The sequence below is a fragment of the Poecile atricapillus genome, chromosome 4 (genome assembly GCF_030490865.1).
Source record: "Poecile atricapillus isolate bPoeAtr1 chromosome 4, bPoeAtr1.hap1, whole genome shotgun sequence".
In the NCBI taxonomy this organism is placed as follows: Eukaryota; Metazoa; Chordata; class Aves; order Passeriformes; family Paridae; genus Poecile; species Poecile atricapillus.
Window position 1 is genome coordinate 69696207 of NC_081252.1, and position 15859 is coordinate 69712065.

General features: G+C 43.1%; 2 protein-coding genes across 8 annotated transcripts in view; one reads left to right on the forward strand and one right to left on the reverse strand.

Annotated features, from left to right (window-relative positions):
- The window catches only part of MAEA (macrophage erythroblast attacher, E3 ubiquitin ligase), a 48896-nt gene extending 35072 nt beyond the window's left edge, over window positions 1-13824 (reverse strand). For 2 of the 6 annotated variants that reach the window (XM_058837566.1, XM_058837565.1), the window contains exon 1: window positions 13656-13795. In XM_058837566.1, the coding sequence (XP_058693549.1) occupies window positions 13656-13724 (69 nt within the window). In that variant the 5' untranslated portion in view covers window positions 13725-13795. The other 4 variants (XM_058837568.1, XM_058837570.1, XM_058837569.1 and 1 more) reach the window with 4 other exon arrangements.
- Window positions 13825-14434: 610 nt separating this feature from the next.
- CTBP1 (C-terminal binding protein 1) overlaps window positions 14435-15859 on the forward strand; it is a 235768-nt gene continuing 234343 nt past the window's right edge. The window contains exon 1 of one of the 2 annotated variants that reach the window (XM_058837314.1): window positions 14435-14582. The gene's annotated coding sequence lies outside the window, so the exon portion shown is untranslated. The remainder of the gene's footprint in view (window positions 14583-15859) is intronic. The other variant, XM_058837313.1, reaches the window with a different exon arrangement.

Sequence of the window (15859 nt, forward strand, 5' to 3'; positions counted from 1 at the left end):
TCTCAAATCGTGAAGTGGCTAAAACTATTCAAACTGGGCAACTGTAGGCAATCTTTCTTTTCATAAGCCATATCAAATGCAACTTGAAATACCCTTAAGCATTGTGAATTTAAATATATTTTCATAAAAATAAATTTTTCAATAAGCCATTTGCTTACAAAGTGATTTCATTTTCTTGAGTTTTTTGAAAACACATTAAAAATAGAAAAAAACCCCAGCCAGTATTAAATATATTGTATATTGTTGCATATATTGTAACCTGATGTATTGTAAACGGTATACACTTCTCAAGTGTTAATTATTAGCCTGCAAATAAATATTTAAAGTAATATAGATAATATTAACTGCATACAGGGCTGTAACAAAACAAGTTTGAGCAGCTGGTCAAGGGAGGCAATCTTGCCCATCTACTCTATTCTTGTGAAGCCTCACCTGCAATGCTGCACCAGCTCTGGGGCCCCCAAATACAAGAAGGATCTGAACCTGCTGGAGCAAGTCCAGAGGAGGCCACAAAGGTGATCAGAGGGCTGCAGCCCCTCTGCTATGGAGACAGGCTGAGAGAGCTGGGGGTGTCCTGCCTGGAGAAGAGAAGGCTCTGGGGAAGACCTTATGGCACCTTCCAATACCTAATGGGTCTATAAAGAGAGCTGGATAGGGACTTTTCTCAAGGGCATGGAGTGACAGGACAAGGGTGAGTGGCTTCAAAATGGCAGAGGCAGGGTTAGATTAGATATGAGGAAGAAATTCTCTAGTCTGAGAATAGTAAGGCCCTGACACAGATTATCCAGAGAAGCCATGGATGACCCATCCCTGGAAATGTTCAAGGCCAAGCTGAATGGGGCTTTCAGCAACCAGGTCTAATGGACACAGCAACGAGGCTGGAATTAAATTATCTCTAAGTTTCCTTCAAAGTAAACCATTCTGTGACTCTAAACCAGCTAATCTTTTACACAGCATCCTACAATGCATATTGCTTTTACGCTCATCAAGATTTTACTGAGATTTATTCTTCTTTTCTTCTTAAGGTTTTCTGAATGTATGTGTGTACACTTTGTACTCTCGCCATAAATCGAATATATAGAAACAGCTGCTGAACACCCTCCCACCTCAGCTCTTGTTTATCTCTAGAGACTCACAGAAAAATGCCTTTAGAAAACATGTGATGAGAACATACCATCTATGACCTTTAACAGTATCAAAAGGGAGAGGAGAATGCAGACCATTTTCCCTTCAAAGAAGTTCATTAATTTAGTGATCGAAGCTTAAAAAGCTTTGCTACCTCAATGGCATTTATGTTGTTGGAAGTCAGACACCCAGATTGGATTTATGCTTATTGCAGCATCTTGAATTCTATTAAGCAGCTTAATGGCATTTCAAGAATGTGGCAAAGATTTAGCCTGTTGCCCACTTGAAGCTTCTAGAACTGACATGGTCACTCACTGAGCACCTGGGGTTTGCAAACAAATTGAATATAGACACTGCTGAAGAGCTCTCTGCTTGGGGTAGAGTACAACATAACAACACAAACATGAACTGTGGTGAAGTCTTCTAAGAAGAGATGTTGTAGTTGTCCAGCCACAAAAGCCTTGAAGTCACAGCTAGAAATCCAGCACTTGTTACTATCACAGCCAACATATACATCCACTTCATTCAACTAGACTCCAAACAAGTAATTGCAATTACCAGGGCCTTATAGACACAAGTAGCTTAAGAAAGATGAAAAGCATCTACAAAACTGAGTTTGTGACCCAGCTACAAAGGACAATAAGGTCTCACTTCTAAATGCCTTCTCTGTCTTTACTGGTAAAGTCTTTTCCTAAGCCTTCCTGATGATGTATGAGCAACTGAGTCTGGGGCGAGAGGTACTATTCACTCATCTAAGAAGTCCAAAGCAAGCTGAAGATACACAGGTGCATAGGAGCAGAAGGGATGAAAGGAGAGAGCTCTTGGATCTCTTGGATGACACTGCAAACCTGCTAGCATTGCTGGAATGTCATGGTGAACAAGAAAAGTTGGCTGTGACTGAAAAGGACAAGTTTCGTGCCTCTACTTCAAAAAGAGAACTTGGAAGATCACAAAAACTACAGGCTGGTCTGCTTCATCTCAGTTCTTGTGAAAGTCACAGAAGAAAAAAAAAAAATCATATGGAAACCACTTCCAATCGTATAAAGATGACTAGGAATAACCAGCCCAGATTTATCATAAGCAAATCAAGCTTGACAACATCGTTTGCTTTCAGAGACTCTGAATGGCAGGAGCACGCTGGCAGCCTTTCATGCCAACAGTAGTGAGGCTTTTGACATTGTCTCACTTGTGGCCAGACAGGGCCACATGTCTGTGGCCAATGGTTCACCAATGGTCACTGAACCAATGGTTCAGTGGCTGAATACAAAATGAGCGAGGGACTGACTGCATAGTCAGGCTCTAAGAATAATGGTCAGTGGTTCCAAAGCTTCCTGGTGGCCAACTACAAGTACTGCTTGACTTCCCAGGAATGTTATCAGCTCTAACATACATGCCATCTTCAACAATCTGCACTACAGAACACAGTCAGAAAGCTCACAGAGGACAAAATGGTGGAGTGCTTGATAAATGTGTGTTGGAGTTGCCATTCAGAAAAAAATTACAAGCTGGAGAAATACACCAAGAACTTTATGCAACATAATCAAGGCAAACACCAGGGCCCTGTAGCTGGCACAAAACCACCCCAGTTGTGGAATAACTGGCTAGGCCCACCACTGCAGAGGTCCTAATGGATAGCAGTTTGGACATGGATCAGCAACAAGTTCTCATGGCAATGAAGGTTAACCTCACCCCAGGCTGCATTAGCAAGACTAAAGGCAGTGGGTTGAGAGGAGTGATTGTTTATGCTCAGCATTCATGCAGACTCATCTGGAATACTGAATCTGGTTTTCAGGTCACTCCCCCCTACTAAAAAAGAGATGCTGACAAACTGGAGAGAGTCCAGAAGGCTGCCACCACGACACTGAGCTGGTTGGAGAATTAAAAAAAACCAAAAATCCAGCAGAAGCTGAGAGGGGCAGGCTTGCTTCCATTGCAGAAGGGAGGCTATAGGGAGTTGGAAGCGGCACAATCTGATAGAATCTTTCTACCACCAGAAGGTGAAGGTCACAGATAAGAGCCAGCCAGACTTTCTGGAGTTACAGACCAAAAAGGAAGGAGGCAGAATTGACAACTGTCACTAAAGAAAATTCCAGCTGGACAAAAATATTCCAGTCAGAAGACTTTGTAAGCACTGGAACAGCAGCCCAGAAAGGTGACGGAATCTCCACCCTCAAAAACTTTCACAACTTGGCAGAACTCTGAGCAACTCAGATTAGCTTTTGAAGTTAGCCAAGGTTCAAGCAGAAGCCTGAATTTAACACTGTCTGTAGAAGTACTTCCCTACCTTAATTTAATGAATTCATCTTTGCTAACTTAGACATCAAATACATTTCCATATGAAGATCTGAATGACCATAAGACCAACAGTCCCCTCTCTGTCGCTGTCTTTTCTCAGATGATATCCAGAAAGAGGATGGCACTTGAAAAAAGGCAAGAACAAAGTTACTAATCCCAAACTCTTTGGACTTCTTGAGCCAGAGATGGAAGTTTAATAGTAGAAACACCACAGGGTGTTTCTCACTCATGAACTCTGCTGGTTGCTGTTGACCCGAGTTTTAACACTGCAACATCCTGTTGTGAGACATTTCACAGGCTCATGCTATGTGAAGAAATACTCTTTGATTTTTTCAACAAATTTGAAACCCTTTTGTTCTTGTTTTGGAAGCAAAAAAAGGAACCCTCTCTTTCTCCAACATACTTCTCAAGTATCTCAAGATTGGAGAGACTCTTTCTAAATCATTCCTTGAAGACAGACATTCCAGCTCTCTAATCATTCTTGCCCTTCTGTAGACATTTTCCAGTTCTACTATATCCTTTTTCAGGATGAGAGAAGGGAGTAAATAAGATTAACTCATGCTGCTTGAGAGAAGAAGAAACCATGGACTTTAACAGTTGTGTATTGACCTCTCCATTCTTCCCTTTCCCAACACTTCTGTCCTGTGTTGTCAACATTAACCTGGCCACTCACAGAAAACATTCACTATTAGCCCCAAGATCCCACTGATCAATGATGATTTCCAACTCAGTTATATATTTAAGACTAGGATTAATTTTCTTTCCACCATACCTAAAAACTGTATCACAGTGCACTTGTCTATACTGAATTTAATGTATTTTAACACCCATTCAGTCTCTCACTATTTTTCTCTAATGGTTCACACTTGGGCTACATCTGTAATACTTCAATTATCTTAGTACCATCAAGGAAACTGCTTCATCTCAGCACTTACTCTTTCTTCCACGCTGTTCAAACAGCTGAATATCACCAGGATGCCAGCAGAATCCTAACACCAATCTTCCTCCATTGCAGAAGCTGGTTACTAAATCTTGATGTTTGTTTTCTATCTTGCCCAGTTTCTTATCTACATAAGGACTTCAGTCTTTCTTGCAAGAGTTCCTGGTAAGGCTTATCTCTAAAAAACATTCAGTAATATGAATTAACTATCAACCAAGTCCACCTCACTGCCTCCTTCAGTTTTTTTAAAAACAACTCCAATATCTTTACATGGAATGCACTTCTAAAAAGTCACATTTTTCTAAAAAGTCACTGATGTACATTATTCTGCATTGGATTAGTCAGGATACTATTTCTGCATCAATAAGCCATTTGCTGGAAGGGAAAAATCAATTAAATATAGTAGGAAGTCTTTTACATTGTCTTTCTTCCAGTTATCCAACAAAATCCCCAAATGACTTCAGCATTTATCAGAGAATTAAGAGGAGGACTGAACACAGGAGAAAGGAATCCTAAGACAACAAAGCTTTCTATAACAAGTGTTATGAGCTGCATTTCTACTCTTTTGAAGGTGTAGGATGTTAGGCCAAAGTCTAATGGCCACTGTGCAAAATTCCCAATACCACCTTGATGCTGCCCACAAGTTTTTCTAACTGGTACAGACCAATACTAAAAGACTGAATTACACACTTCTTTCATGAGTGAAGTTTTGAAAAAAATGTAAGCTTTTATTTTCCTCCAAATCTTTAGCCTTACACTAGACTTTAAGCACAGCAGTTCTCACATTGATCTGGTCACATTCTACAACACTGGACAAATTCCTTCTTTACTCATGTAGATTCAAACCTATGGAGCTCCAAATAAAAATGGAAACTAAGACACAATCACTTTCACACCACAAGATAATTCAAAATGTTTCCAACCCACAGCAACTGCATAGATGAAACCAGTTCAGATGCAGCAGAAAAAAAGTATTAACAGTTTGTACAGCTATCATTTGGCTATTGGGAATTATAGAGTAAAAGTGAGACTTCAAAGTCAATTGAAGGAAAAAGTATTTAATTTATAAGTAAGACCATTAACTATTTTCCAGATTCCTGTTAACAGGAATTTTCAAAGGTTTCTTTTCTAAAAACTGATTTTCACAGAAAACAGTATAGACAACAGAAACAAGCATCTTTCACATAGGTTTGCAATTCTGTAAAGAATATCCAGTTTCCTTCTGTATTAGGTAGAAAGTAGTTAATTTGATCTAACTAGCACCAATTCCTAGAGGGAACTTTTAACTATATATCCTGACTTAACAGATCTCTGTGTGCATCTTCCTTAGTGTTAAAAGTATCTTGGCTGAAAGTACCTCCCTCCCACATAAAATGTGATCCTTCAGAAAACATAAAAACCTACATTGTATATCTTTTCAAATTAACTCAGTCATGAGCAGGAGGGAATTAGAAATAGATGTTTAAAAATCGTATCAAGTACATGAAGTCACAAAACTATGGGGAAGGAAAAAAAAGTTTCAAGAAATATCAAATAAAAAGAGTCCTACCCGATTAGGTGGGGGGAACCATTACAGAACTATGCTCTCCTTTCAAGGGTCAGAAAAATGGCGTGCTTCCTCTCCTCAACTGTGTTAGCTTATAACACCTGAAAAGCACCAGAGATTTGTATGAATCTACAGGTCTCCAAGACAATTCAGTTGAAGACTTTGAGCTATAAATAAGCTTTTTTCAAATGCCCTTGCATGAAACTAAGCCTGGCCAGACAGCTAGGGAAAACAGAGAGGTGCAGTACTGAAATTGCCTTTTGAAAAACCAGAAGCAAAGACAATTTAGTACTACTTTAGACAAGAAGAACAAGGAAATATAGGAACATATAAGAAAAATTAAGCATCTCCTGAAGAATTTTAATAAACAAACACTTGTCAAGAGAAAAACTAAACACCACAAGAAACATCTTCAAGCGTTCAGCTGTTTTCTTGAGACTAAATTAGATCACCATGCTCACCACTTCAACAAAACAGAGAAGTAGAGGACATCTATTATATATAATGCCATAGAAAAATGAGGCAGAGTACAATGAACTACTGAAAATTTTCCCTTAAAGAAGGAGAAATAAGGCATTTCCATGCAGAATTACTGAAATTCTGTATGTTTATATAGTTCATCAGACCAGAGTCAATATCATTATTTGTCACCAGACTTATCTAAAAGGTAAATGATATCACCAGCTCTTCTCAGAACCTCGGAACCCTTCTCATGGGTAGCTCTTATCAATTCCTTAAAATAGTAATAGCTTTTCTTTGTTCTAGGCAAAATCAGAAACAGAAAATAAAGTTAAAAGAGAAGTAGTATATTTCAGGAATTGATGGCTTAGAATAATGCCTAGATTCAGGTTAATTAGGTAAAAGCATTAAAATAAAATCTTGAAGAGATATAGGTACAAACAAAGTAATTTCATAAGCAGTTGGAGGTAATTTGGATTATTAAAAAATAGTTATTTTTAAAAACAGTTTCAATATTTTGGAAAGGTAAAGCCTAGTAGCTTGCCTTAGTTACAAATAAATCAGTTTTACAACTCAGGAAGACAGTACTGTGTATTCTAGAGCAGCTGTGTCTCAAAAGAAACCATCATTATATTATTCAAAGCTGTGACTTCAATACAGGAGAGAACGAGCAGCAAAAATTCTTGGGACTATCCATCTGCTACACACATACTTAGTCAACAGAAGCAATCACACTCCTTCAAAATATTATCCTGTTACACAGACTGCAAGTAACTTACTTCTGAATATATTATGAACTTCTGAACAAGGCTTCCTATAAGAAAATTAAGTGCTTCACAAAGCCATTTTACTGTTACAGGAAATTGTCTTACATACATATGGAAGTTGACAGCCATTTTAGAGCCCTGTCTAGGACTACGCTGGGGACATCAGAGGTCAGTCCTTCTCAATGCACCTGTTTATAGCTGCCACCCTGGACTTACACCTCAAAAGAAATGTCTTTGCTTTTCTTCTTTTAGTAGGAATACTGGAGTACTAACAAGAACCCAAGCATTGCTCCCTGGCCAAAGAAGCAGCTAAGTTGCAAAACTAAGGTCACTCAGCAGGTTTGTGTCCTGAGCAAGTCCTTCCATTTGTTTTGATCCTTCTTTCTTCACCAAATATTTGTTCATTTTAATCACAGCACCACCTCTTTACCTCTTTAAATGAAAGAGGTCATTGTCCTTCTGTGTGTTTGCACAGTCCAGACACCATGATACTGGTTAGAGATCCCATTTCCAATCAGATTCCTCCCAAATAACCTATTCCAGCCAAAGTAACAACACTTTTAAGACTATTAGGCATTACTGATTCAAATTAGCAGACCCATATCAGAGTATATGAATGACCAAAGTTCTACTCAATGTTTTGCTTTCATTTTCACTAGTTTACAAGACAAGTTAATCCACAGAGCTCTTAAAAAAAAGCTGAGGTAAACCAAAAGAAGTTGTGAAGTAGTTAAATTACTGGATATCAAAGTAAAAGTGTCTTAAAAATTGCTTTATTTAAATCAAATATCACATATTGTAAGTAATCAATTACTTTGGCATATTTCACATTTTGGGTTAGCAAATACTTCCCACATAGTGTATCTTCAGGATATAAGTTGTGGGAGGCCAAGTGTACAATGCAAGCAGCTTTTTGATTTAACAAGCACTGAGGGATCCTGTCAGTGTGCCCTTACAGCAAACACCCATCTGCCAGAACAGTACTTCCCTAAATCTGTGAGCCTGAAAGGTGCACACTTCTGCTGGTTATAGAGGGAAAGACAATGGGAAGATGCTTAGGGAGCCCACCAAGTAAAGCATTTTCCTCCTATTACAGTATCTAGGAAATGTTTGAAGCTCATCTTCGCTTGTTTCCCAGCTCTTGAAAAATACTCATTATGGTAAGATTCAAATCTTGTCAACATTTGAAGATCCCAATGAGCTAGCTACCATACATATTATTCCTACACCAGAAAACATATACAAACCCAACTCACAAGACCACAGGCCACTGTCCTGTGAAAACACTACAAATCGAATATGGTGCAACTAGCAACTGCAGTATCAGGTAAGCGTTCACTTTGAAGATACTAACACAAGATCTGTAAGATGTTTGAGAATACCTTTCTTCAAGTATTTTCCTATAGGCAAAATTGGGTACTGATAACCAAGCAACTGCTCTAGCTCATGACCACAGCGTTACTGCCTTTTACTGTGTTTTCTTCCTTCATTAATCACTTTAAAATGTATTTTACAGTGAGTGGGCAGGTGTAGAAAAGAGACCAATAGGAGCCAATTTCTTCAGCTACTTTACAATGTCAAACTTCTTACAAAGTCCCACAGTGTCAGCTTTTTCTTAAAACAGTGTTTTTAAGAGCAGAGCCTAGTGCAGTAAAACAACAGCAGTACAAAAGATGTCACACTTGTTTGCTGACACAAACACACACACACACAGGACATGTCAAAACAGGAAGTGCATTATTCAGCAGCACAGGAACGCTTGGCATGGACACTCAACACAGTCGGTGAGTCAGAGCACCCAGGTTGAAGATGGATTTAGTGTGAGATAAGTGTTCATGATGAGTTAGTCAGAGCTGTTACCAACATCCAGACTTAGCTTATTTTGCCAACTCGCTGTCTGAAAAGCACTTAGATAATCTTTTAAAAAGGAGCCTACAAGAGAGCTGGAATGGGACTTTCTACAACAGCAGGTAGTGAAAGGACAAGGGGGAATGGCCTCAACTAAAAGATGGCAGGTTTAGAATTAAAAAAAAAAAGAAATTTTTTTTTATTGAGAGGATGGTAAAACACTGGAACAGGCTGCCCAGAAAGCTGTGGATGTGTTCTCCGTGGGAGTCTTCAAGGCCAGGTTGGATAAGCCTTTGAGCAAGTTGCTATAGTGGAAGGTGACCCTGACCCTGGCGGAGGGTTGGAACAAGATGATCTTTAATGTCCTTTCCAACTCAACCCATTCCATGATTCTATCATCATACATAGTTTTTTACAGTAATGTACAGACAGTGAATTAAATGTTACAAGAACTTCTGTCTTAAGTTCTGCTTGAACCATTTTCACTGAACAATTTTTGCTGCTACACATTCAAAATTTTGACAAAAGTACTCTTGACTCTTAAAATTACGTTCAAAACCAACTTAAGGGTAAAGCTTATAAACATAGGAAAAAAAGTACTGCAACCAGTTATACAAAAAATTAAACTTGCACTTTTTCTGCCTCACTAGGTAAAAAAGTTATCTGAACTGTTTGACTTCTCCATTGATCTCCATTCTCATTGGAGATGATGGGTCAGAGTGCACCTCCCCAGTCTCCAGAGGACACAAAACTGGGAGGAGCTGTTAACATGCCAGGTGGTTGTGGTGCCATTCCTATGGATCTCACCAGGCTGGAGAAATGGGCAAACAAGAACCTCATAAAATTCAACAAAGGGAAACAAAGTCTTCCACTTGAGGAAAAACAACCCTTTGTACCAGGGTTGTTTTTTCTCGAGTGTAAGACTTTGTTTCCCTCCAGGACATGCTGGAGACCAACAACCTGGGAAGCAGCTTTGCAGAGCAAAGCCTGGGGTCCTGCTGGACAAGCTGCACATGACAGAAATGTGCCCCTGCAGCAAAGGATACCAACAGCACCTCCTGGTGCAGTTGGTACCAACTGCTGGCAGCGTAAGGAAAAACACTGCCAGGAGGTCAAAGAAGGTGATCCTTCCCCTCTACTCTATAGTAGAACTTAGACCCATCCAAAGTGCCATGTCCAGTTTTCTCCACTACAACAGAAACATGGGCATACTGGAATGTGTAAAGAGAAGACCTCAGAGATCACTAATAGACTGGAGAATCTGACATGGGAAGAAGGGCCAAGAGAGCTGGGACTGTTCAACCCAGAAGAGGCTCAAGGGAAGCCTTATCAAGGTGTATGAATACTCAATGGGTACAACAAAGATGGAGCCAGCAGTGCCCCATCGAAGTACAACAGGCAGTGAGCACAAACTGAAATACAGAAAATTTCTTGTCAACAAAATATTACTTTCTTTTAGTACCACAACAGTCAAACACTGGAATAAGTTTACCAATAGGGGCTGGAGTCTCCGTCTTGGGAGATAATTGAGAAGTCCGGCCATGGTGCTGAGCAACCTGCTCCAGCTGACCCTGCTTGGAGGGTAGGCTACTGGACTAGATTGTCTGCAGAGGTGCCTTCTAACCTCAACTGTTCTATGGACTCAGGACAGAAACAATACACACTTCATATAATCTTAGTCTTGTACGTGATTCCCTGTAACAACCCAACAATTGCATTTCCATGAGAAATTATTATCTTATTAAATCTGCTGCCAGTATTTTCCCTGACAGAGCTGCCAACAAAACAAACCAAACAGTAATTCTGAGAAGGCACTGACATACCCTGTGCTTCTACAACTCTCCTGTTGATCAACTTTTTTAAAAAGCAGTAGCAGACTAAAACTGCTTGCCAACAAACCCCTCAGAATATTTTCAAAAGAGATCATCCCTGCCTTTGGGTCTTCCATCTTCCACTGCAGGATCTTAGTCTATACAGCTCGCTATCAGTTTAATAATTATTCATACTTCTAAAGATATGGATGAATTATCCAGCTTCCTGTCACCACTTGTTTATTATTTTCAGCAAAGAACTATGATAACAATGTTTGCATTCATTCATTTTAAAATTGCCAGCTTTCATCTTACATGCTCTCATCTGAGACTAGCAGAATTCCCCATCAGTAGGGAAAAAAAAAAAAAAAGATTCCACAGCAGTTTGGTAGAAGAATAGCTGACAACCTTCTTGTCCTTGAGAAGGGACTGGAGAGGGTGGGGGGGAATATTCAAGAATTATTTTATACACCTGAAGAGCTTCTCTAGATTCAGCTGAAGAGCTCTATTTACTTCCCCTGAGCTGAACTGCTGAAGACAGCTGAAGTATTTCCACTCCAGCAGCAACCACAATTTAGCTATGGAACAGGGATTTCCCTCTGCAGTTTGAAGCACTCTTCCACATAAAAAGCGCTCTGTGGAACACACTGTAAATGTAGAACTATTACACAACTATTATCTACTGATGCTGGCATGAGGAAGCTAGAGGGAGGAAACAGGAAGGATATAAATACAAGTCTGCAATCTTTTATATTTTACTCACATAAGGGAAAATCACCAGTGTCCAGATCTCCAAGAGAAATAACTGAGCTACTGTGTTGGTGAAAAGATAAATAATTAAAGAGTGATACACATTCATTTTACACAGCATTTGAATAAACAGGATATAAAAATTCAGAGTCTCAGCCCCACAGAAATTTTTAGGTACCTGATTCCTAAAGAACAAAATGAGACTCCATATCAACTTACTTTAGCAGAATTTAGTCTTAGTGTTCATTTATGTGTGCTGCTTTTTCACCTCCACCACTAAAATGTTTTGATATATGACTCACAGCTAAGAACATTTCAGAGGACACATTCAAAAGATTTGAGCAGACACTGTTCTGGCAGGTTTTTTTCAAACAATGAAAAATGTTGTTAAAGATTACAGGAACAACCCAGAAGTTGAACAGCTGCTGGGAAGAGTCAATAAACATCACCTTTGCTTGGAAATTAAGAGTTTCAGTGCAAGTGTGTCTCACCCACTTACTATTTAGCTTGCTAACTTTACAAACAACATTCCATTCTATTATGTATATTTTTGTTGAGATATTTTTGGGAAAAAGAATGCTTGTGGAAATAAAATAATTAGTCCAAAATATTCTCTACCTTTTAAATGGCTGGCACCTTGACAATTCATCTTAAGTCATAAGCACCAAAACAAAAAACTCACTGATCCTCACTGCCAGTAATTTTTCAGGAATGTAGCAACCAAAGCTGTGGTAACAATTGGAATACACCTAAAATACAGTCTTAAAACTATGTTCTTAACATTAAATGGCTTCACATTGTCCTGGCTATAGAAAGCGCCAGAGAGCTCTTTACAGCTATTTTAAAATTTAAGCCTGATGCTGTTAGGTTCAAAGTACTTCTGGGTGACATAATGGAGGCTTCACATGTAAAATGAGAATTAACACTTTGTCCTTCTGCTTCTCGGGACCTGAGCATGACGGAGTTAGTGGAGGACATGCACAAGAAGAACATGGCCAGAGAGCCTGCAGAACCAACACTGCAAAGAGCACACAATGCTCGGCTTGTGAAGGCACAGCATCATCTCAGCACAACAAAGTTGACTTTGCAAAAACATCTTCTAGAGATGGCAAAATGTGGATAGGCTGATATGAGAGATGTTTAAATAAGCATTTTGCAATAGAGATCCTTCTCCCAGGTCCCTTCCACAGTTGCTGCTATTTACGTGGTAGACCTCCTGTATATACAACACGAGACTTCAAACAAAGGTTTCCGTTGATTCCTATGAGCATCATCCTTGCAGTTCAACAGTTCTCGGAGGCACTGAGCGTTAAGGTCATCGCTGAGTCCTTCACCTGCCTCTTAACACCTGGTTAAAGCCCAAGACCATTTATACAGGCTTGGGAGACCTCCATCCTGCAGGCAGACGCAGTATCTCAAGGAACAGCTTTTACCAAACTGTATTTTGCTTATTCGCCTCCAGAGCCCTCCAATACGTCTGTCCCTTTTGTATTTTAAGCTCAGCTCCATCTTCGGGGGACCAAGCAGCCAGGGAACCATATTATACTGCCACCTCCACTCCCTCCCCTTTAACACGTCTCCTAACAACGCCACGTAGATTCAGATAATCATCTGGGATGAGCACTTCAGGCAGTCCTCGGTGTTCCTGAGGGAGTACGTTCCACTTACACACCCCAACCCCTCTCCCCCAGCCCGGCTCCGTCCGAGCCCACTCCCCCCTCACACCGCCCCGCGACCACAAGGACCTCAGTTCTCTCACAGCTCCTTTCCAGCTCTTTTTGTGTCCCCACCGTGTCCCGGGGGCCTCCCCCGTCCCCTCAGGGCACGGAGACACCAGGGAAGAGCCGCATATTCCAGGCACGTCCCTCTCCCTCCGCGGAGGGGGATGGGAAGAGCAGCAGCGGAGCGGCACCAGCCGAGACGTCAAGCGGAGGAAAAACGGGCACAGGCGGGAACTACGCGATAGGAATCGCTCCCAACCTCCATCCCGCAGCCCCGGGGCTCCCAAGGCGGGGAGAACGCGGGGTAGAAGGGGCTCCCCCTCAGCGCTGCTCGGGCAGGACGCTGAGGGCGTTAACGCGCTCCCCCCGCGCCGGGGGCGGCCCGGCACCCACCTTGAGAGTGGGGTACTCCTGCACCTTCAGAGTCATTGAGAGCTGAGCGGCTGATTCCTGCACCGCCATCTTGGATCGAGCACCGGCCTCCCCCCTCCCTGCTTTCCCTCCCACCCTCCTTCCCAGCGCGTCCCGGCGGGAGCTACCTACGGCGCGCGCGGCATGCCGGGAAACGGCGCCCGCCCCGCCCCGGCCCTCATGGACACGGGCCAAACCAACGCCGCATGCTCCCCCCCGCCACCCCGCGCCGCCGCGGCTTGGTACGCTCCGCGGGGGCGTTGACGGAGGGAGAGCGACGGCACAGCGGCCAATGAGCGGCTCCCTTCCTCACGTTCCCCTGCCGTGAGTGTTGACACCGCCCCAGAGCTCGGGGAGCCGCGCCTGAATGGGCAGCGGGTGTGGGAATGGGCGGGGCCACACGGATGCGCGGACAAATCAAATGGGATTACGGCATCGGGATAGGCGGGATTTGAGGGGGTTATGGACACCTAGCCACCCAGTGGCGGCAGAGAGCGATTTCCTGTGGCCCAATCAGAACATGCTCTGGGGCTCAGTGGGCGGGACCTAAAAGTAAATTTTGCTGGTGACTTCAAACGGCCGTTTTAACACCCCCGAGGTGTCCGGGAAGGGGAGGGGCGGAGCGAGGGGCGGGGCGCGCTTTGATGGACAGCGCCGCCAGCCAGTGCTGTAGCCTCTCAAATTGACGGGCAGGCTGCTGAACCAATGGGTGGCGCGTCTGGGGCGGGGCGGCGGGCGGCGTGTGGCTGTGTGTACATCGAGAGGGGCGGGGCCGCCCCCCGTGAGTTCCGCGGGGCGGAGGGAGCGAGTGGGAGCCAGTGAGGCGGAGACGGCGGGAAGAGATTTAAATAGCGGACACGGTGGCAGCCCCCTGCCCTCGGTTTCCCGGGCCGGCGCCGAGTTTCCCCGGTGAGCGGAGGCGTGGGGCGGGCGCAGCTCCCGCCGCAGCCGGGCCGGTCCCGCCCGCCCCGCGGGAGACGGGGTGGGGAGGGGGGGCGGCTCCGTTCGGCCGCCGGGGTCTCTGGAGGTCCATTCATGGGTCCCGCTGCCCTCGCAGCCGCGCCGGGGAGCGGAGCTGCCGTCTCCGGCACCGCCCGGTGCCGCCGGGCGCTACAGGTGCGGAGCTGGGGCTGCTGTGGCCGGTGCCGGGTGCGCGGGCTCCCGGCGGGATCCCGGCGAGCTGTGGATCTCCATGGCTGCGCTCAGAGGCTTTGCGTGACCCGCTGACCTCTGCCCGGTCCCTGTAAGGTGACGAGCACCGGTTTAAGCGAGCAGTAATTCCTCTGCCGGACGTACGTGAGTGTTTCCATTAAAGAAAAAAACAAAAAAAAAAAAAAAAAAGGGGGGGACGTGATCCTGCAGAGTTCCTACTTGTGCGAGGGAATAAAACCGCTCTTGGAGTGTCAATCCTAAGATAAAAGCTCCTTTCTGGGTAATGCGTAGAGGGCAGTGTCTCGATGTTCGGCTCCTCGCTGTGACCTGGGCACCTCAGTGCGTGACACGGGGCCCTGGGACAGACCTTCATCACACCAAGCCTGCAGCAGAAGGGAAATGTGCCCATAGGACCTGTACGTGCAGTAAATACAAACTTCATTCTGCTGCTGAAGTTGGTGTCAGAAGTTTAGTTTCTCGATGCACTGGCATCAAATGTGCTTCAAGTGGTGTGCTGCTAGAGTTTGAGGCTTTAAAGAGACCCCAAAATATGTATCTATCAATAACCATGATGGTTTTTTGCTCTCTAAACATTGTAGTTATGTTTTTACTGGTCTGCAGAAGACTGTGGGGAAAAAAACCACCAATGCTTCCAGGAGGAGTGAACACATTTAACTTTCCTGGTTTGAAAGAGCAAGTATGTTTCTTAGAATACTTGGTGGCATTATTTCTGATGTGCATAGACCTCATTGCACTGAAAGTATCTGCCCACTACAAAGGGATGGGGGTAAATAAAAAGCAACATGGGAAATCATGCAGTTGAGTATTAGATTCTCTTCAGCTCTCGACTCTGAGCTGTTTACTGATACTTACTCACAGTTGCCCTAGCATTCAGCCTTCTGCTGACCATAACCAGAAAATGTATGCTAAACATAATTTACCAAGCTCCCACCAGGTGCAGAGCCTTTGTTTGAGAAGTGTATTAGTGAAAACTTTTGTGTTAGTTACACCTGGGATTAGCATTCATGTCTAGA